The sequence below is a fragment of the Hemitrygon akajei genome, chromosome 6, assembly GCF_048418815.1.
Source record: "Hemitrygon akajei chromosome 6, sHemAka1.3, whole genome shotgun sequence".
NCBI lineage: Eukaryota > Metazoa > Chordata > Chondrichthyes > Myliobatiformes > Dasyatidae > Hemitrygon > Hemitrygon akajei.
In genome coordinates this window covers 96535166-96558398 of record NC_133129.1, presented here as the reverse complement: position 1 = coordinate 96558398, position 23233 = coordinate 96535166, and the positions used below count along the sequence as shown (strand labels likewise).

Here is a 23233-nt window from a genome sequence, read left to right as displayed (position 1 = left end):
ACCGACCCTTGTGGCACACCGCTCACTACTGATTGCCAACCAGAGTAACACCCATGTGTCCCAAATCTCTGCTTTCTATTAGTTACTCAATCCTTTATTCATACTAATACGTCACTTCCAACTCAATGCATCCTTATCTCATGGATAAGTCTTTTATGTGGCACCTTATCAAAGACCTTTTGGAAATCCAAGTAAATAATATCCATCTGTTCCCCTCTATCCACTGCACTCACTATATCCTCAAAGAACTCTAGTAAGTTTGTCAAACAGGACCTGCATTTACTGAACCCATGCTGCATCTGCCTGATGGATCCATTCCTTTCAGATAACTCACTATTTCTTCTTTAATGACATCTTCAAGCATTTTGCCAACTACAGATATTAAACTAACTGACGTATAGTTACCTGCCTCGTGCCTATATCCTTTTTTGAACAATGGCGTGACACTCACTGTTTTCCTATACGTCGGGACCTGTCCCGAGTCCAGAGAATTTTGGTAAATCATCACCAAAGCCTCTACTATAACATCTACCATTTCTTCATCAGGACCAAGGGATCTTCAGACCCACAAGTTTGCACGGCAGTACCTCTTTAGTGATAACTATTGTATCGAGGTCCTCACCTCCCATCGCATCCATAGCATCTCTCTCTGGCATGTTAGACGTGTCCTCCACCATGAAGACTGACACAAAATAGTCATTCAAAGCCTCTGCCATTTCCTCACTGCCCAATAACAATTTCCTCTTCTCGTCCTCCAAGGTACCTATGTTCACTTCTGCTTTATATAAATATAAAAACTTAGTTTATTTTTATATTTTGAGCTAGTTTATTTTCATAATCTATCTTCCCTTTCTTTATTGCTCATTTAGTGGTTCTTTGTTGCTTTTTAAAGTTTTCACAATCTTCCAGTTTCCCACTACTCTTGGTGATTTTGTATACATGATCTCTTAGTTTGATGCTGTCTTTCAGTTCCTTTGTTACCCAAGACCAGCTCTCCCCACCCTTGTTGTCCTTGCTTTTAACTGGAATATACTTTTGTTGAGCGCCGTGAAAAATCTCTTTGAAAGTCTTCCACTGTTCCTGAACTGTCCCACCATATAACCAGTCTACACTCGCCAAATCCTCTCTCATCCCATTGTAGTCTCCATTGTTTAGGCATAATACACAGGTTTTAGATCGAACTATTGCACCCTCCATTTGTATGAGAAACTCAATCATACTGTGATCACTCTTTCCAAGAGGATCCCTCACTACAAGATCAGTCACTAATTTTACCTGCCTCATTACACAGGACCAGATCTAAGATAATGCATTCCCTTGTGAGTTCAGTAGCCTGCTGTTCAAGAAAGCTATCACCTGAAGTCCTCCTCAAGACTGCCTCGACCAACTTGATTCACCCAATCTATGTGCAAGTTAGACCCCCACGATAACTGCTGTTCCATTCTTACATACCTTGGATATTTCTGTTTATTGTCTGTGCCACTGTAATGTTATTATTCGGTGGCCGATAGACAACTCCCACTTTTCCCTTTACTATTCCTAATCTCGACCCAGATGGATTCAACAATCTGCTATCCTTCCATATAACCTGATATCCTTGGGTATTTAATTCCCAATCCTCTCCACCCTGCAACCACATCTCTGTAATGGTCACTAAGTTATACTCCCTTGTACTGCTTTATGCCACAGGTTCACTGACCTTGTTTCAAATACCTCGGGCGTTAAAATAAAGTTCCCTTACACTCATTGTGCTTTTAAAACTTTGTAATCTTTTTCTCTTTTGCGCTTGATTATTTTTTCACCTATTACTTTTCTCTTTTTTATCTTTCGTTTTTTCTTTATCTTTATCCACACTTTTCTTTTTACTTTATCCATATTTCTCCAATCTTCTGAACCCAACCCCCTATCCACAGCCCTAGTCATGCAATTTGCTAGGATCCAGGTCCCATCACGGTTCACGTGGAGCCCATCCCATTGATACAGCTCCCTCCTTCCCCAATACTGGTGCCACTTTCCCTTGAATTCAAGCCCACTTCTCCCACACCAATCCTTCAGCCAACATTTAACTCTCTATTCTTCTTGACCTTATGCCAAGTTGCACGCGGCTCAGGTAGTAATTCAGAGATTTTCTTCATCTTTTCAAGGATTTCAAGTTCCCTGGCCTACATCATCTCATTCATTACTATGGATGTCCAGTCCCTATACACCTCCATCCCCCACCAGGAAGGGCTCAAAGCTCTCCTTTTCTTACTGGACACCAGACCCAACCAGTTCCCCTCCACCACCTCCTCCGTCTAGTGGAACTTGTCCTCGTTCTTAATAATCTCTCCTTTGGGTCCTCCCACTTCCTTCAAACAACAAGGGTAACCATGGGCACTTTCATGGGTCCCAGCTATGGCTGCCTGTTTATTGGCTACATGGAACAGTCTATGTTCCAAGCCTACACTGGTGACTGTCCCACACTTTTCCTACACTACATCGACGACTGCATTGGTGCTGCTTCCTGCACCCGTACTGAACTCGACAATTTCATCCACTTTACCTCCAACATCCACCCTGCCCTCAAATTCACCTGATCAGTTTCCAACACTTCCCTTCCTTTTCTCAATCTGTCTCTATCTCCGGAGACAGCTTATTCACCAATGTCTATTACAAACCCACAGACTCTACCTAGACTACACCTCGTCCCAACCTACTACTCGCAAAAACACCATCCCCTTCTCTCAATTCCTCCGTCACCACCGCATCTGCTCTCAGAATGAGGCTTTCCATTCTAGAACGAAGGCAATGTCCCCCTTTTTCAAAGGGGCTTCCCTTTCTCCACCATCAACACTGCTTTCAATCATGTCTCTTCCATTTCACGCACATCTGCTCTTACCCCAACATTCTGCCATCCTATCAGGGATAGGGTTCTTCTTGTCCTCATCTACCACCCCACCAGCCTCCGGGTCCAGCACATAATCCTCCGAAACTTCCGCCACCTCCAATGGGATCCCACCACCAAGCACCTCTCTCCCCGTTAGGGTCATTTACTGTGTTTTGTGCTCCCGGTGCAGACTCCTGTACATCGGTGAGACCCGACGTAGACTGGAAGACTACTTTGCCGAGTATCTATGCTCGTCCGCCAGAACAAGCAGGGTCTCCCAATGGCCACCCATTTTAATTCCACTTTCCATTCCCATTCCGATATGTCCTTCCATGGCCTCCTCCATTGTTGTGATGAGACCACCACCTCATATTCCGTTTGGGTAGACTCCAACCTGCTGGCACGAACATCGATTCTTCAAACTTCCTGTAATACCCCCAACCCCCCCTTCTCAATTTCCCATCTCCTTTTCCCTCTCTCACCTCATCTCCTTGCCCACCATCACCTCCTTCCGGTGTTCCTTCCCCCTTTTTTCTTTCTTCCAAAAAAATAAAGGGATGATGCAGGATCAGGAGATGTGCTGTAGTTGCATGATGTGGGAGCTGGTGGACCCCATTGTGGTTTCTGGTGACCACATCTGCAGCAAGTGTTGGCTGCTCGAGGAACTCAGGCTCAAAGTTGCTGACCTGGAAACGGAGCTTCAAACACATCACGTCTCTTTCACCAATCAACTACCCAGCTCTTTACTTCATCCCTCCCCCTCCAGGTTTCACTTGGTAATTCTCTATCCACCCCCCAAACTTTTAAATCTACTCCTCAGCTTTTTTCCTCCAGTTCTGCTGAAGGGTTTCGGCCGAAATGTTGGCTGTACGTTTTTCCATTGATGTTGCCTGGCCAGCAGAGTTCCTCCAGCATTTTTCGTGTGTGTTAATCCAGAGATCATTACCTTTTTGGTTCTGATTTTTAATTTAGTCCCTAGCTGCTCAAATACTCCCAGCACAACCTTCTTCTACCCATGTCGTTGGTACCCACATGGACCACAACTGGATCTTTCCCCTCCCACTGCAAATTCCTCTGCAGGTCAGATAAGATGTCCCGAACGCGGGCACCAAGTAGGCAACACTCTTCAGGGCCCTCTATCCTCGTGACAGAACGCTGTCTATTCCCCTGACTATACTATCCCCAATTACCACCACATTTCTCTTCTCTCCCCCCTCTTGAATGGCTCCCTGAACTATGGTTGCTCATCCTTCCTGCAGCCCCCACCCTCATCCACACAGGGAGCATGAATCTCAGACCTGTTGGACAAGCTCAAGGGCTGAGGCTCCTCCAGCACTGTCTCTTGTATCCCACTGCCTGCTTCACTCGCAGTCCCTGACCACAGATGGAATATGAGGCAGCTAATCTAACAGGTGTGACTACCCCTGAAGCAGAGAATCCAGGTAACTCTGCCCCTCCCTGATGTGTTTGAAGCTCCGTTTCCAGGTCAGCAACTTTGAGCCTGAGTTCCTCGAGCAGCCAACACTTGCTGCAGATGTGGTCACCAGAAACCACAATGGGGTCCACCAGCTCCCACATCATGCAACTACAGCACATCTCCTGATCCTGCATCATCCCTTTATTATTAGCTGTAACTTAGTGACTTTTTATTCAACTACCTCAACAGCCTTGCCTGTGCCTCTCCACCAAAGCCTCAAGTTCCCACTCCCTCATTGGTCCACTCACACAAAGGCCACTCCGCTTTGACCCCGCTTTACTTTTATTTGCTCCTGCTAATGAATCATGAATCGACTGGTCCATCGCTGATGTGCCGAGCTCCGCAAAACGCTCCTTTTTAAACTCTTCTCTCCGAACTGTGCAAAGCTCGTTCTCTCTGCAAATTGACCGGTCCACCACTGGTGATGCATTTTATAATTTTATATTTTATCGAGACAAGATATACAGCAAATGGTAGGACCTTGGACAGCGTTGTAGGATGGAAAGACCTGGGGTATAAATACATAGCACCTCAAAGGTGTAAAGGTAAATGAACAACATAGCTAAACAAGACATTGGGTCCAATAGCTTAATTCGGCTCCTTTGAGTCTGCTCCGCCATTTCATCATGGCTGATCCACTTCCCTCTCAACCCCAGTCTCCTACCTCCCAGGAACCTTTCTTGTCCTGACTAAATAAGAACTTATCAAACTCTGCCTTAAATATATCCAATGTCTTGGTCTCCACAGCTGCCTGCAGCAATGAATTCCACAGATTTACCACCCTCTGGCTAAAGGAATAGCTCCTCATTTCTGTTCTAAATGGACATCTATTTTGCGGCTGTACCCTTTGGTCCTTGACTCCCTCACCACAGGAAACATCCTCTCCACCGTTCTTCTAAATTCCAGCGAGTGCAGGCTGAGCTATCAAACACTCCTCATACCCTTTCTTCTCAGAATCAATCTCACAAACCTCCTCTGAACCCTCTCCAATGTCAGTACATACTTACATAGTACTTAGTAATAGCAACTGCATTCACTTCTGCACTCTGACACTCTCAAACTTCTGGCATACTACTAGTCCTTCACAGTAAGACTGATGCAAGATATTTATCCAGTTTGTCTGATTTTCCAGCTGTCCAATATCTACTCTCACCTCTCTTTTACGTATCTGAAAAAAACTTTTAGTATCCTCTTTGATATTATTGGCTAGCTTACCTTCATACTTCATCTTTTCCTCCTTTATGGCTTATTTTAGTTGCTTATCAAGGATACAGGCAGGTATAATTACAATGTTGAAAAGACATTTGGACAGGTATACGGGTTGGAAAGGTTTGGAGGGATATGTGTCAAATGGTAGTTCAGCTAGAGAACTTGGTCAGCACAGACAAGTTGGGCCAAAGGGGCTGTTTCTGTGCTGTATGGCTCCAGAAACATAGAAATGTAGAAAACATACAGCACAATACAGGCCCTTCAGCCCACAAAGCTGTGCCAAGCATGTCCTTACCTTAGAGCTACCTAAGCTTCACCCATAGCCCTGTTTTTCTAAGCTCCACGTAGCCATCCAGTAGTCTCTTAAAAGACCCTATCGTTTCTGCCTCCACCACCGTTGCTGGCAGCCCATTCCACGCACTCACCACTCTGCATAAAAAACTTACCTCTGACATCTCCTCTGTACCTACTTCCAAGCACCTTAAATTATGCCCTCTTGTGCCAGCCGTTTCAGCCCTGGGGAAAAGTCCGACTATCCACATGATCAATGCCTCTCATTATCTTGTATACCTCTTATCCTCTGTCACTCCAAGGAGAAAGGCCGAATTCACACAACCTATTCTCATAAGGCATGCTCCCCAATCCAGGCAACATCCTTGTAAATCTCCTCTGCACCCTTTCTATGGTTCTCACGTCCTTCCTGTAGTGAGGTGACCAGAACTGAGCACAGTACTCCAAGTGGGGTCTGACCAGGGTCCTATACAGCTGCAACATTACCTGTTACTTATATAAGAAACTGTTACTTATATGTCTGTTTATCATTCTTGCAAAGTGTACCTGAGCTGTGGTTGGTGGTTGCTGGAAAGGATTAAACTACATTAAGGCATCCATGTTATACAGTAACACTCACAAATTGCTGGAGGAACTCAGCTGGTCAGGCAGCATCTATGGAAGAGAATAAACAGTTGACGTTTCGGGAAGTGGGAAAGAGTCAGAATAAGGTGCGGGGCAGGGGTGAGAAGAGGAGGAGGAGGAAGAAGTACAAGGCTGCAGGTGATAGGTGAAACTGGGAGAGGAGGAGGGTGTGAAGTAAAGAGCTCGGAAATTGATTGGTGAAAGCCTGAAAATGGACCTGGAAGCCATGTGGCACAAGGTGGCGGTGAAGACAAGCTCCCAGGAGGGATACACGGCTGTGGTAGTGGGTCTGGGGGAGTACATGGTTGAAGGGTTGGAGGGCAGCAGAGGTCACAGAGTGGGAGTAGTGAGATAGTATTTCACTGAACTCCGTTCGAAGGGAAGATTTAAACTTCTTCAGGGTAGGCATCCCTCGAAGAGACTATGCAGTGGAGCAGCAAATCATAAACAGGAGGAAATCTGCAGATGCTGGAAATCCAAAGCAACACATAGTAAACAACCTTACCAACAAAGTTCTCCCAGGGAGACACAGGAGATTCTGCAGATGTTGGAGTAAGGCAAAGAAAAATGCTTGAGGAACTCAGTGGGTCAGGCAGCATCTGTGAAAGGAAATGGACGGACGAGCCAAAGTATCTGTACCTGCCTCTACCACTTCCTCTGGCAGAATGTTCCAAATATCCAGCACCTACTACATGAAATAAGTTGCCCCTCGGATCCCTTTTATATCTTTATTTCACCTTAAACCTAAAGCCTGTAGTTTTTAAGTTCCCCTACCCTGGGGGGGGGGGGGAGAAGACTGACCTTATCTAAGGTCCTACACTCTAGGGAAACCTACCCAGTCTCTCCTTATAACTCATGCTCTCCAGTCCCAGTAACATCCTTTTGAATCTTTTCTGTACCATCTGCATGGAACTTAATGAAGATAAGTGCGAGCTATTGCACATCAGTAGGATCAACCTCGGTAGGGCACTGAGGAGTGTGGTAAAACTGAGGAATCTAGGAATGCAGGTCCATAATTCATTGAAAGTGGTGTCACAGTTCGATAGGTTCGTTCTTCGCACATTGGCCTTCACAAATCAAAGTATGGAATACATACTCCATATGTTATGTTGATGTATAAAACATTAGTGAGGCCTAATTTGGAGTATTGTGTGCAGTCTTGGTCACCTACCTACAGGTTGAAAGCATACGGAGAAAATTTACAAGGATGTTGCCGCGTCTGGCGTACTCGAGTTATATGGAAAGATTGAACAGGTTAGGACTTTATTCCTTGGAATGTTCAAGATTGAGAGGAGATTTGATAGAGGTATACAAAATTATGAGCGTTATAGATAGGGCAAATACAAGCAGGCTTTTTCCACAGAGGTTGGGTGAGACTAGAACTAGAGGTCATGGGTTAAGGGTGAAAGGTGAAGAGTACAGAAACATAGAAAACTTACAGGGCCTTCAGCCCACAAAGTTGTGCTGAACATGTCCCTACCTTAGAAATTACTAGGGATACCCATAGCCCTCTATTTTTCTAAGCTCCGTGTACATATCCAAAAGTCTCTTAAAAGACCTTATCGTATTTAAATACTTACCTTATAAATTCGGCCTGTCCCCTAAAACCCTCACTAATTTTTATAGATGCACCGTAGAAAGCATTCTTCTAGGGTACATCACAACCTGGTATGGAAGTTGTCCTGTCCAAGACCGGAAGAAGCTGCAGAAGATCGTGAACATAGCCCAGCACATCACACAAACCAATCTTCCATCCTTGGACTCACTTTACACCACAAGCTGTCAGAGCAGTGCTGCCAGGATAATCAAGGACACAATCCACCCAGCCAACACACTTTTTGTCCCTCTTCCCTCCGGGAGAAGGTTCAGGAGCTTGAAGATTTGTACGGCCAGATTTGGGAACAGCTCCTTTCCAACTGTGGTAAGACTGCTGAACAGATCCTGACCCGGATCTGGGCTGTACCTTCCGAATATCTGGACCTGACTTGCACTACCTTACTTTCCCTTGGATTTATACTTCAGGGAGTGTGAAGCGCAAAATCAAATATTGTTGTGATGATTGTACACTCTAGTATCATTTGGTGACAATAAAGTATCCAGTTTAAGGGGAGCATGAGGGGAAACTTCTTCACTGAGAGTGTGGAATGAGGTGTCAGCACAAGTGGTTCATGTGAGCTCAATTTCAATGCTCAAATTTGGATAAGCAGCGGAATGGTAGGGTTATGAAGGGCTGTGGTCCTATTGTAGACAGATGGGAGGAGGCAGTATGAATGGCTTGTCAATGACTGGATTGGCCAAAGGGCCTGTTTCTGTGCTGTAGTGTTCTAGGACTCCGCAGCTGCTGCCTGACCAGCCTGTTTCCTCTAGCATCGTGTGCCTTGCTCCAGGATCTCCAAGTTACAGTGAGAGGCTGTAATGTTGTCAAACATTAGGACAGGGATCAGTGCTGGAGCCTCAGTTGTCTGGCATATCTATTGAAGAGCGGGGTGACTGTGGTTAGTAAATTTGCAGATAACACCACCTGGTGGTATAGTGCACAGTGGGGGTGCAGTACAAATATGTTGAAATAAAGAGAAAGGATATGAAACTTTATTTTTATTCTAAAAACGCTGGGATACAGTCGTGTCACCTGAGGAAAGGTGTGTATGCTTTCCTGTCCACCCTGTACCCTGCTACCTCAGTATTTACACGGGTGCTGCGCTACCAGAAGACAGCATCGCCAGCGTTTGGCTGCCACTGACCCGCTCAGCTATCAGATATCCTGGAAACACTTCCGAGACTGGTCTCCCCCCCTCAACCCTTAGGGGGGGCTGTACATCTTCCCTTCCCTTTATACCCGCCCCCCCCCCCCCCCAACAAACACACATAAAGCACGCACAGGCAGTCCCCTCCAGTGGCTCTGCCTCTCCAGAGTCTCTCTCGGCTGCCACTAAGCCGTGCCCAGTCCCATGAGCTGGCCGCATCCTGCCAGGCCTGGTCGCCGAGTACATTTTTGTTGGGTTCCTCCCTCTCTTCACTGCAAACCTCACCCCAACCTTCTCCTGGAATGGGGTGGGGTGGGGGCGGGGTGAAGTTGAAAGAGCCAAAAACAAACATGGGAAGGGCTCACTTGGGGGAGTGCTGCTGTAGAGAGTTGCCGCTGCTCGGCGTCTTGCTGTCCGATACCGAGGGTAGGGAGACCACGATGTACTTCTGGGTGTTGCCCGTCACGGTGCTGCTGGGCGCGGTCTGGGAGGTGGAGACCAGCTTGACAATTGGCTGCACGCTGGGCATGGAGGTGGTGACGGGGGACGTGTTGCCGCTCCCACAGGATGTCGTCCTCAGCGTTATCACCTGGGTAGGGAGCAGCGGCAGGGAAGACAAGAGGAAGGTTTGAAAACAATCAACTACAACCATTTCCCTCAAAGTCATCAATACATTAGAGCTGGTTACCGACTGTACAAAGGAGTAGGCAGTGCACGTGGGCCTGTCTACACCAGCAACCCTGAGAACGAGAAGGCTGAGAGCTTCTAGTTCCAGAAGAGATACTGCAGATTTTGGAAACAGATGCTGGATGAAGTCAGGAAAGATCAGGGTAGCATAACGGTGAGCCTAACGCTATTACAGTTCCAGCGACCTGGGTTCAATTCTGCCGCCGTCAGGAAATTTTCTATTCTGCTGTGACCATGTGGGAGCTTTGGTTTCTTCCCACAGTCCAAAGGGTCAGTAGGTCACATGGGTGTAATTGGGAATAATGGGACAGGCACGTTGGACTGGTAGGGCTTATTACTGTGGTGCATCTCTCAATAAATAAAGTCAATCTATTGAGCGAAATAAACTGTCAGGATCTGGGCTGAGATCCTTCAGCAGGACCTCGGCCTTAACGGCTGACTGTTTATTTCCCTCCATAGATACTACTGCGTTCCTCCAGCGTTTTGTGTTTGTTGCTTCAATAGGGCTCTCCTGTTTGTCTTGTTTTGGTCAGGTGGTGGAGTGTGGGTCAGCTATTGGAATGGGAGGACCATTTCTGAGTGGGGTGAGAGAGCATACGGGAGGCGTTTCTCCACAAGCACCCGATCCTCCCGCAGGTACCGACACCTCTCCCCCGGCCAGTTCCGCTCACCTGCTGCGTGCTGGAGCTACCAGAGCTCGAGGACATCACGATGTAGTTGGTCGGAGACGGTGACGACTGCGTTGGCGTGGACGGCCGAGTCAGGAGCGTCTGCATCGGCAGCGTGATGGAGCTAGGCACCTTGAAGATACTGGGGGAGGTGGAGGGCTGCGATGACTGCGGGCTCTGGGGGACAGTCAGCAAGGGTCTGGGCTGCAGTACACAAACAGGAGGGTTAGTTGTAGTCTCCTGCATCAACATTACTCACACTCAGAGTCTCTCCCCCTAGGGAGAGTGAGCACTCTGGGGACTGTGTATCTGTCTTTGTATGCCGTAGAAACGAATCGGCATTGTTTTATTTATTTATTATTATTATTATTTTAATATCACTTAATGTTCTTTTTTTTACAATTTCTTAGTAATTTCTTCCTCAGAACTTTAACAGTCCTTTGGTTCTTTTATTTTTCTCTTTCATGAATGCCATGTTCTTTGGAAGCTTGTTTAAACCAAGTTAATGGTCTTTTAGGCTTCCTCCAGGTGAATAGGAGTTCACTTTTTGAATAATAAGAATTATATATCACCACAGGGGGCATCAGGATTTTAGAGGTGATTAGGTGGGGCATGGCCAAAAAAAGGTTGGGAACCACTGGTCTAGATAGAGTTTACCAAGAATGGGTAAATGCCAAAGACAGGAGAGAGAAAAAATAACTGAGTGACTTAAATATATATGTTATTTTGTTGCTATTCTGTGCAGTTTTATGTCAAATATTTTGTAAACCTACATTAACTGTGCCACGTGTGCATTCAGTGCGCACATACTTTTGCCACAGGAAAATCTTACGTTTGCACAACATAAGGTTTTTGTGCACACGGACTACTAAAAATCAGAGGGAACAGTGGCTGGGAGTCATATACATTCAGGAAAGCAGATACCCTTTCCTGAAAGACCAGAACTGGATGATTTCCAGTTTCCCCTCACTGCCTCTATTGCAGGAATGCCTCACCAACTGGATTCAAGTCTGCATCGTTAGTCCAAGCCCTGGATTAGCAGCTTCCACAGCCATACCTGAGTTACCACCGTCCCTCGGTCGAAAGCCCAGAGACGATTGAGCTCCAGTAAAAATACTAGAAGTTCAAAAGTCTGACATATATTTGCAGAACAGTACAGCACAGGAACATTCTTGCCGCTGCCTGTAAGGAGTTTGTACGTTCGTCTCATGACCATTGTGGGTTTCCTTCAGGGGCTCTGGTTTCCTCCCACAGTCCAAAGATAGGTCATTGCAAATTGTCTTGTGATTAGGCTCGGGTTAAATCAGGGGATTGCTGGATTTCCAATAAATAAATATGGGGGGGAGGGGGGGGGGAAATGGTGAGGGGTTTAAATTGTGAAGGTGGGGGGTGGTGATGGTGGGGAGGGGGGTTGGTGGGGGTCAGGGGAAAATAACAGACCATTTGGCTCACAAATCTATTTATTTGTTTGTATTTTATTTACAGATACAACACAGTAACAGTTCCTTCTGGCCCAAGGAGCCCAATTCACCTACTAACCAGTGCAACTTCAGGATGTGTGAGGAAACCAGAACATCCAGAAGAAACCTATGCGGTCACGGGGAGAAAGTACAAACTCCTTACAGGCAGAGGTGTAGTTGAACCTGGGTCACTGGTACTGTTATATACAACCTTCCTGTCTGCTTTTAGTATGAAAATGAGGAACAGGTAATTCTACACATTCAAACCATCCTTATTGGATGAATCCGTCCCTCCAGCAAACAGAGATTAACCAAAATCCATGGACCTTCTTGGGGAGAGCTGGTCATGAAGTGGGAACTTCAGCAACCCACTCCTCAGAACAGGTTAAAGCCCTCAGGTCCAGCACCCTTGGGACCACAGAAACACCTCTGATCACCTTTCTCTGAGCGGGGGGGAGCTGCTTTCCACCACAGGATCAGGCATGTAGTTGTAGGTTGATTCTTAAAAGAGCTTCCACCCTCCCAAAATCCAGAATATCTACTGGAGGAAGCCAAAGGTGCAGTGCCTCTAGTAAACCAAGACAAGCTGTACACCCCAGTCTGAGCCAGCACGGGACCGCCCAACAGCAACGACACAGACGCTGCTTCTCTCCCCCGGGACCTGGTCACTTCATAGCAACGCTCTTGATGATCAGTTATTTTTATTTACAGATACAATAACTGGCCTTCCAGCCCAATGAGAATGTACATACTCCTTACCAACAGCGGTGGGAATTGAACCCCAGTAATAGCAATGTACTAACGCTACACTCAGCTCAGCTATCTACTTAGTGTTCATTTTATTATTTTGTTTATTTTAGAGTCACAACACGGTAGCAGGTCCTTCTGGCCCAACGAGCCCACACCACCCAATTACACTCATGCTGAAGTGGCACAAGACATTGCTGAGGCCTGATTTGGAGAATTGGTACAGTTTTAGTTACCTACCTACGGGAAAGATTGAAATACCACTGAAAATTTACAAGAATGTTGCCAGGACTTGACCTGAGTTATGAGGAAGGGCTGAAATGGTTAGGACTTTATTCCTTAGAAGATTGAGGGAAGATTTGATAGAGGAATACAAAATTATGAGGAGAATAGATAGGGTAAATGCAAACAGGCTTTTCCCACTGAGGCTGGGTGGGACTACAAGAAGACATCATGGGTTAAGGGTAAAAGCTGAAAAGTTTGAAGGGGAACACGAGGGGAAACTTCTTCACTCAGAGGGTTGTGAGTGTGGAACAAGCTGTCAGCACAGGAGCTTGATTTCAACATTTAAGCAAAGTTTGGATAGGTACATGGATGGGAGGGGTATGGAGGGCTATGGGCCTGGTGTAGGTCAATGGGAGTAGGAAGCTTAAATGAGTTAGGCATGGACTAGATGGGCTTGTTTCTGTGCTGTACATTTCTATGACTCTATGTGACCACAAACCTGTATGTCTTTGGAATATGTGAGGATTACTATGGGGTTCAGAATCAAACCCCGTCCCCCTCCTTCCCCGGGCGAGACACTCACCTGTTGTGTGGTGGACGAGCCGGAGGCCGAAGACATCATGATGAACTTGGTAGGGGGCGGTGAAGGCTGGGTGGGGGTTGACGGGCGGGCAGACACTAGGGTCTGCATGGGCAGCGTGATGGAGCTTGGCACCTTGATGATGCTGGGTGAGCGCGATGTCTGGGTCGTCTGTGGAGCTTGCGAGATCGTGAGGGTGGGCCGGGGCTGCAACACAAGGACACGATTAAGGTTCCCCCACCCGAGGCACCGAACACAGTTACAGAGGTTCACTATCATCATTATGTGCCGTGTTGTAAGACGTCACTGATCATGGTCTCATGATCACGATTGTTCTTGGCAAACTTTGTCTACAGAGGTGGTTTGATGATGCCTTCTTCTGCACGGGCATTCAGGAAACAAACAAACACACACACACACACACACTCACTCACTCACTGGTCAAGTTCGAAGCATGGCATCATCCCTACTTGCAGCTGTTTCACCTTACCTGTGTGATGGTCAGCGTGGTCCTGTTCACTTGCTGTGCCTGCATAGCTGCCTGCGCACGAGCCTTCACCACATGAGTACACAGCATGGGGCCCAGATACCCGTAGTCCGTCTTGTAAGACTCCTGGTTGTCAGGCGGTGAGCGTACCTTAGCCACAACAGGCGCACAGTGTTTCTGGACAAGGAAACAATTCAGAGGGTGTACAGTGAGGGCAGGTTCAGTTGTGACTCTCCTTGAGGGAACTGGGAAAGGATCTCGAGCCATCGAACACTCCTCATACATTAACTCTCTCTTCCTGAGATCATTCCCATAAACCTCCTCTGAACCCTCTCCAATGCCAGCACATCTTTTGTTAGATATGAGAGCTGGGACAACTCACAATACTCCACGTGTGTTCTCTGACCAATCAGTGTCTTATTAAACCTCGGCACTGCATCCTCGCTTTTATATTCTAGTCCTCTTGAAATGAGTGTTACATCACAATTGGCTTCCTCGCCACTGACGCAACCTGCAAATTAACTTTTAAGTAATCGTGCACAAGGACTCCCAAGTTCCTTTGCACCTCCGATTTCTGAATTCACTCCCCATTTAGAAAATTATCTACAACAACTGTTCCCAACTGTTCCCCTCGCTCAGTGATCCTCCCTTCGCCCTCTCCCTCCCTCCCTCTGTGACTCCACTTCACCCTTCCCTATCTCACACTGACTCCCTTCACGCTCCTCTCTACCTCAGCCCGTAAGTGACCAGCGCCAACATAGCATGCCCACAATGTTTAGCAGAACCGCACAAGTAACAACAGCAAAACAAACCCCTTTCCTTTCTCTCCCCCCCACCCACCACCACATAGTCCTCCAACCCCAAGGCAGACTGCCTCCCAGCCTCTAATGGACTCACAAGACTTGTAGGCGTCAGCTGCAATGTTGGAGAGTTCCCCTTCTCTCACCCCACTTCCTCTTCCCAGTTAACGCTACATTATGGCAAACTCTGTCCTGACCCATCCAGACCTTTGGTTGTTTCAAGGACAGTTCCAGCTTCCCAGCACGTCCACTCTCCAGTCTCCCACACTTTGCTTTTGATGTCACAGAAAAGATATTAGCGTGAACAGAAGATTAGCTGACTGGCAGAAGGCAAAGAGTGGGAGTAAAGGGGTTGGTTGCCAGTGACATGGCATTCCACAGGGGTCTGTGCTGGATCTGCTTCTTTTCGTGTTGTATGTCAATGAGCTGGATGGTGGAACTGGTGGCTCTGTGGCCAGGTTTGCAGACGATACAGAGATAGGCGGGTAGTTCCTGAGAAAGTAGGAAGTCTGCAGAAGATTAGGAGAATGGGCAAAGAACTAGCAGATGAAATACAGTGTGGGGAAGTATGTGGTCAGGCACTTTGATAGAAGGAATAAACCGAAGTAGGCTCACAAAGGGGGTGAGGGGATGAAGTGGGGTCACAGGGGGAGGGAAGGGGTGAAGGGAGGTACACTGAGGGAAGGAGGGGCGATGGGGTCACACAGGGAGGGAGGGAGGGATTGAAGGGAGGGTCACAGAGAGATAGAGGGGGTGAAGGGTGGGGTCAGAAGGAGGAAGGGAGGGATGTGATAACAGAGATAGCCGGTGGGGGGAGTGGAGCTTCGGTTATGAGAATGCAGAGTCCTATGACTTTCTGCTAACCACAGGCTCGGATGACCCGGGCTCACTCACCAGCAGCAGACTCTGTACGTGGTCAGCTCCTATCCTGTCGATGTTACTGACGACAGGTCCGTCTAGCACCACGCGAATGCGCTCACCTTCGACGGGCAGCCTCTGGATGATCAGCGTCTTGATAACCTGTGTGAGTAGACGCTTGGTTAATTGGAGAGCAGAGGACTGGACCCAAGCCACTCCTCCCAAACTCAACATCCCTCCCACCGGGAAGGACGGGGCTGCAAGGAAACACCACCACCCACAGGTTCCCCTCCAGAGCCAGACACCGTCTGGACTGGGGGCTACCTCACCGAGTCCAAATGCTGGAACTCCTGAGGGCAGCATGGTAGGAGAACCCTCACCAGAAGGAACACAGCACCTCAAGGTGTCTCACCTCCTCCAAGGGGCAGTTATGGGTGGGCAATAAATCTGGTGTTAACAGTGAGGACCTGAGCCCACAAGTTAAAATATTGGGGAGTGAAACTGGTACTTGGGTCACTTTCCAAATAAACTTTATTCATTATAAAAATATATATCTGCAAGATTAAACCTTCAATGCCTTTTCATTCTTTATATTCATAGTCAATTGCTTCAGTCCTGGCCTATTACATTCCTACGTATCAATAGCACTGGTGCCACTTGTGGAGCCCTGGAGTGATTGAGGGGGTTTCCTCGCCCAACCTGGCCCCTCCCTCTCCCTTAGCAGAAGAACTCTACGCTGCATTCCTTCCTCACCGAGCCCTTGCTGTAGCTACACCAAGCTTCGGTGCGTCCCTCAACAGATGCTCCCTGCATTCTTCCACAGACACCTCAACGTGATCAACGACTTTCAGGCAGGTGAAAAGGCATCACTGTCCTGTTAATCTCAACAAAGCTGAGAGGGGAGATTAAAGAATATCTAGGGGCGACACAGTAACGTGACGCTACTGCAGTGCCAATGACACAGGTTCAGTTCCCACCGCCGTCTGTAAGGAGTTTGTACAGCGTGGATTTCCTCCGGGTGCTCCAGTTTCCTCCCACATCCCAAAGACAAACAGGTTAGAGAGTTAATTGATGGGAGGCATGGGTTCCTTAACCCGAAAGGGTCTGTTACCGTGTTTATCTCTAAATAAATTAGATGAACCAAAGATAACTAAAAGACAATTGGGAGGTGAGGGCGAAGCTAAAGAGTGCAACTTCTTTGGCCAATCAGCAAAACAGTTCAAATTCTTCTTCTAGTGTCCCTATTTTTCTTTTTCAAGGTGGCTGGTGTCCTGTCGGGAGTCTGATCTACAGCTGCACTCAAACTGTGCTTCTGCACAGCGGAACATTCCTCTTCTTGGAGCTTGCTGATTGGCTGAGTTTTCAATAACTCCAGGAGCGGCCTAATGATGGGCACCTTTGGGGTGTGGCCTATCGCGGTCCTGTGGACCCAATTTCTGGCCAGTGTTGCGAACTGAAGCGAAGCCGGGAACTGGAACATCGAGACGACGAGTGCGGTTATTGGAGGACTCTGTACTCGGGTGAATGCTCTCTCTCGCTCGATGGTGAGAGAGAGTTTGCTGCCAATTCTTGAGTCAAGGAAACATGAAATAAAGACGGCGCTACAGGCTGTAACATCGGAGCAGTGACTGTTTTGTCTCCCCTCACACTGTAGAAGGAGCACGTTAGTGAGAGAGAGAGCCTAAGGACTGTCCAACTGTTGGGGTAACAGTAGTTTTCGATGGACCGGTGACCATGGTCTCTCTATGGGGCTTTGCTGTTGCTTGCATGGTGGGTGGTGGGGGTGTTGATGCTTTTTACTACGATAAGTGAGGGTTGATGTTGCTTGTGCATGGGACTGGGCAGGGAGCTTTGGGTTCTTTTTTTTCCTGTCATTTATTCTTTGAGGTTTTTCTTCTGTTTCAAGGAAGTCTGCGCAGAGTAAGAATTTCAGGTTGTATATGTTTGCTGATATTAATTGCAATTGAATTGTAGTGTAGAGTGTGCACCTTTCTGTAAGCAACCCAGTGAACTACTTTTGGAGATGTTCCAGTGTTTTAGAACAAGGCAAGACCTGGGTGGTGTTGTACTCCCCAGGGTCTAAGCCAGCTTTATTTCTGGTAGGAATTTAAGAGAACACTTACATCATGGCCGAGCTCAGCCAGTCCAGCGATGCAGCCATACCGAGTTGTCCAGGCAGTTTTATCATCCAACCAGCTCTGAAATGAGACAGAAAAGGCCAGGTTACAGAGAGAAAGCCGAACCAGTAGGCTCAGGGACTGCACTGATCAGAGTGAAGGTGTTTCAACATGCACAGAGCATTGTGGGATAAAGGTGCTCATGTCTGTCACCAACAGCTCTTTCATACTTATATGGAGACTCCAAAACACAGGATCACAAGGAATTGCAGAGAATTGTAAACTCGGCCACCTCTAACATGGGCACAAAACCTCCACACCATCAAGGATATCTTCAAGAGGAAGTGGCTGAAGAAGTCGGCATCCATCACTAAGGATTCTCACCACCTGGGACATGCACTCTTCTCTTTACCGCCACTGGGGAGAAAACCCACACTTAGTGATTCTGAACAACTTCTTCCCCCCCACCAACAGATTTCTGAACTGTCTACGAACCCAAGAACACTACCTCATTATTCCTCTATTAGCACACAAGTTATTTGTGTAATTTGCAGTAACTTTACGTTGTCACACTTCATTGCTGCCACAAAACAAGGCATTTTATGTCATACAAGTCAGTAAGAATAAATCTGATTCTTGTGTAAAAATATCAGTAGGCAAGTGCAACAGGTTTGAAGAGCGAGTGTGTGTCTGCATGCATGTCAGTGTGAGCATGAGTGGAGTTTGCACATTCTCCCTGTGACCATGACTCCACTCCTACCCCCAGTGCTCCAGTTTCATCCAACAGCCATACCACATGTGGGTGGATTGGCCGAATTCTGCATTTTCCCTGTGCTAGGAGCTGACAAGGACCTGATGGACCAAATGGCCTCCTCCTTCCTGTGCCACACTAGCTACCTTCAGCTTTAACCCTTGATCACTCACGCTGGGAAGTGTCGAGTGCTACAATGCCCTAAGACACAGGAGCACAATTAGGCCATTCCGCCCACTGACTCTGCACCACAATTTACAGTAGGGTAGCGGTTAGCACAAAGTACTACAGTACCAGCCACCTGGGTTCATTTCCTGCCGCTGACTGTAAGGAATTTGTACGTTCTCCCTGTGACCACATGGGTTTCCTCTGGGAAATATATTTATTAAAAATATTTATTATTATTGTTTCTTCTTTTTGCATTTGTATAGTTTGTTGTCTTCTGCACTCCGGCTGAATGCTCTAGTTTGGTGGTCGTTCAAAGATTCCATCATGGTTACTATTGCTTAGGTTGTTAAAAATGTCCTAAGAAAATGAACCGTACATGGTTTCGTCTACGTTTACTTTGAACTTTGTAGTGATTAGGGTTTTGCTGGTTGGTTCAAGAACCGAACGGATGAAGGGAACTGAGGATCTGGATCAGACGCAGAGCAGGAAGGTGCCCATCTCTCTGTTACAGATGGATTGAGAGGCACGTGACAAAGAACTCTATTTTGCATTTTAGACTCTGTACACTGAAAGAGAAGCACAAGGCCAGAGGGGTAACCCTTACCTTGGTGAAGGTTTTGGTGATGCGGGACTGGATGTTGTTGGTGGTGGTGCTGAAGTTCTTGCAGATCTGCGCCATGAGACGGGCGGCGAAATCCCTCAGCGCCCAGTGGTTGTCCACATCTGGCCGGAGGCACAGCTGCCGGCTCACGATGCACGTCACCACCGCTGGGATCAGCTCATGCAGCTGGAGGGAGGAGCAGGTGGGCGGACGAATGTGGAAGAGAGTGCGGGAGGGAGAAGGAAAGACAAAGTGTTTAGTAAACAGAAAATCATGTACATACGGTGGAGAGCACGCGGCCTGGTTGCATCACAGCTTGTTACGGAGGTTCCAATACACAAGGTCGCAAGAGGTTGCAGAGAGTTGTGGACTCAACCAGGTCAATCACAGATACAACCTCTCCATCACCGGAGTTGCCTTCAGGAGCAGTGCCTCAAGAAGGAGGCAGCCATCATTAAAGACTCTCACCACCCAAGATATGTCCTTTTCTCATGCTACCATCAGGCAGCAGGCACAGGAGCCTGAAGACCCACACTCAACAATCCAGGATCAGCTTCTTCCCCTCTGCCATCAGATTTCTGAACAGTCAATGGCTTTGCTTAATCAGGCTCACACAGGCAGAAGTCCTTAAGGCCACAAGATTTAGGAGCAGAATCAGGCCATTCAGCCCATTGAGCCTGTTCCACCATTCCATAATGACTGATATATTATCCTCTCAAACCCATTCTCCTGCTTTCTCCTTATAACATTTGACACCCTTACTATTCATCTTTAGTCCATACCTACCAGAAACTATAGCTATTATTTATAAAGACCAAAATAATTAGAATTATTACTGAATTAATAGAAATTATTAGTAATTATTATCAGAATTAGTCCCTGAAACTATACACACAACCTCGTTATCCCATTTTTTCCACGATTTATTTTGTATTTGTTATGAGTGCTGAACAGACCTAATGGAAATGGGGTGAAGAGTTAACCATTTCCCCCCCTTGAGAACTATGAACTATTGCTATTGCTATGCTGCTAATGAGAGAGAGAGAGAGAGAGATGAAGCACAGAGGCAGGAACATCTGCTACAGATAAGAGAGAGAGAGACACACATAGTTGATTTATGTATTATGGCTTTTTCCTGGATTGTTTACCTTTCACTGCAAGGACGTTACTTTGCTCGTTAACATTCCTAAGGAGACAGCAGGAGTGGCCTAGTTTGAGGGACATGATCATTTTGAATTGATGGATGGCTGATACCCCTTCAGTGGGGATAAAAGACAGGTGTGGGGAGACACCCTCAGACACACCAGTGGACACTGAATGAGTGTTGTGCACCCACAGGAAGGTGGGGGCTTCGAGGACCGAATCAGGAGATCGATCAGTAAAACTCACAGTGTTACAGCAGGGCCGGTGGGGACTTGTGTGTGTGTCCACTCATGCCAGAGTGACGAGTCCACCACAGAACAGTCTGGCTGAGGACGGGAGGGTCATAACCGAATGACCACAACGGTACGACGGGATTAGAATATAACAGAAGGTTTGCTGGCTGCAGTCTCTCTCTCTCTCTCTCTCTCTCTCTCTCCAACAACTTACAATACAGCAACCGCAACTACCTCAGCACACATGAACTGAACTGAACTCTATATTCTCTTTTGACAATTCATTTAACCTTAAGACATTGATAGAGCTTGTTTAATATTGTTGATTATTATTCCTACACTTCTATGTTTATTATTGCTAACCTGTTATATATGTATATTTGCATTTTTGATATTGTATTGCTTAGTTTATTAATAAACACCTTTAGTTTTCGGTGCCACCAGACTCCAACGGATTCTTCTATTTCTGCTGGTCTGTAAACCCAGTTACGGGGTACATAACATATTTAATAAGATTTTTATGTCTTGCACTGCTATAAAACGAATTTCACAGTTACGTAATAATACGGACTGTGTAGGAGACACAAGTTGGATTCATCATGGAGCATCTTCATACAGGTCAACACAACATCATGTCTTATGACTACACAACCCCGTAGCGAGGGCTAGGCTTCGAGCGTCAGGCTTGCAGTCCAGAGAGGTGTAGCATGGTGGCCTCTCCAGTCAGTGCTACCCTCTAGTGTTCGATTGGAGGAATGACAGGCTGGATTGCCCAGGAACTGTACTATTAATTTGTGGGAATGTTGCTCAGGGTCTTGGGACTATAGACCAGTTTTCTTACGTGACTACTTCTTTTTCTTGTGATTGTTTTTCCTTCTTTCTCACTATTTGAATGTGCTGTGTATGCTTTGCACCTTAGCCCCAGAAAAATGCTGTCTCATTCGGCTATATGGTTGAATGATATTTAAACTTGATTTGATTTTGATCACTCTATGCCGATAATAAATCTGATTCTGCCCTCTAGTTTTGGAAATCTCCATCATGGGAGAGAGATTCCAACTACCTACACTATCTACCCTCATCAGTTTACCCTTATCAGCCCCCTCCATTCCAGGGTGTGCTCTGGGACCTCATCGCAGTGAGGGCCACCGGTGAATGGAGGACATGGTGACACTCACGTATTTCTCCAGGTAGAGTGTAGGGTTGTCCATTAGAGCTTTCACCATCCGCATCAGGTAGATGAGGAGTGCCAGGTTATTCTGCACCACGTTCACTCGTACCTGGGGGACACGGAGAGCACGGAAAGTCAGAAAGACTCCAAGTGGCATTAAGGAGAAATAAAACCACCCTTTACACAGAACATAGGAATCCACCGTGTCTAAAAATCAGTCTTTTTTTCAGTATTGGGAGTCAACAACTGAACAGCATAGGCTTAAGGTAAAGAGAAAAGGTTCTAGGTTCCCCTTGCATGCTCTCAGCATTTGCCCCGCCATTCCCGTCAGAACCCTATGAGTTAATGTATCGCAAGCAAAGATGAAGGCTATTCAGTCATCTGCTGTCTGCCTGTATTTATACTGACCCCAGTTTTCTACTATTCCCCATCTCCAATAATTCATTCCTTCACCGTGGGTGGCACAGTTAGTACAGCTGTTACCTCACAGGTCCAGAGACCTGTTTAAGGTATCGTCTGTGTGGAGTTTACATGTGACAGTGTGGATTTTCACTGTGTGTTCGTGTTTCCTCCCACCTTCCAATGGGGACAGCACTGTAGCATAGGGGTTAGTGTAATCCCACTACAACGTCTGCAATTAGCCATCGGGGTGCAATTGCCACCGCTGCCTGCAAGGAGTTTGTACACTGTCCGCATGACCACGTGGGTTTCCTCCCACAGTCCAGAGCGCACGGGTTAGGGTTAGTGAGTTGGTGAGCACGTATGTTGGTGCTGGAAGTGTAGCGACATTTGTAGGCTGCCCAGCACAATCCCTGCTGATCTGATGCAAACAGCACCGTATGTTTCAATGTACCTGTGACAACCAAAGCTAATCTTCATGAGGGGGTCGGTAGGTTAATTGGACCCCAGTCGTGGGCAGAAACGGGGAGCACTGATGGGCATGTGAGAGTGGGCTGCAGAGAAACAAGATGTTAGCCTGATTTGCCTACATTTGGTTCCAGCTTCACGGTGCTTTACCAACACCATCTGATGACTTGCTTGGTAGCAAACAAAACAAAAACTATAAATTACTGCATTAAACAAACACTTTTTCAGAACTGATCACAGCCTGCAACTTCCCTTTTGGAGCTGACCTTTTCACCTGCCCGGCATTTTTGCGGTGTGAAGTCTCAAGGGCGCAGGATGGTTGCAGCGTGGTAGGCTTCGGGCCTGAGAGTGGGTCACGAGCCAACTTTTGGTTGCTGGAGTGGAGTTGAGGTGATTCAAAACGGCGGAGGTGAGAGCGGGGAATAAACCAACGTTTGGTCATCGATGGACCAGACTTGG

General features: G+C 47.0%; 1 protein-coding gene across 4 annotated transcripts in view; it reads right to left on the bottom strand.

Annotated features, from left to right (window-relative positions):
* taf6 (TAF6 RNA polymerase II, TATA box binding protein (TBP)-associated factor) overlaps positions 1-23233 on the bottom strand; it is a 69662-nt gene that overhangs the window by 28267 nt on the left and 18162 nt on the right. For all 4 annotated transcript variants that reach the window (XM_073048942.1, XM_073048940.1, XM_073048944.1 and 1 more), the window contains exons 9-16: positions 21915-22016; positions 19364-19546; positions 17847-17921; positions 15760-15885; positions 14069-14242; positions 13582-13785; positions 10570-10770; positions 9577-9800 (exon numbers count right to left, since the gene is read on the bottom strand). In XM_073048942.1, coding sequence (XP_072905043.1) covers positions 9577-9800; positions 10570-10770; positions 13582-13785; positions 14069-14242; positions 15760-15885; positions 17847-17921; positions 19364-19546; positions 21915-22016 — 1289 coding nt within the window. The remainder of the gene's footprint in view (positions 1-9576; positions 9801-10569; positions 10771-13581; positions 13786-14068; positions 14243-15759; positions 15886-17846; positions 17922-19363; positions 19547-21914; positions 22017-23233) is intronic.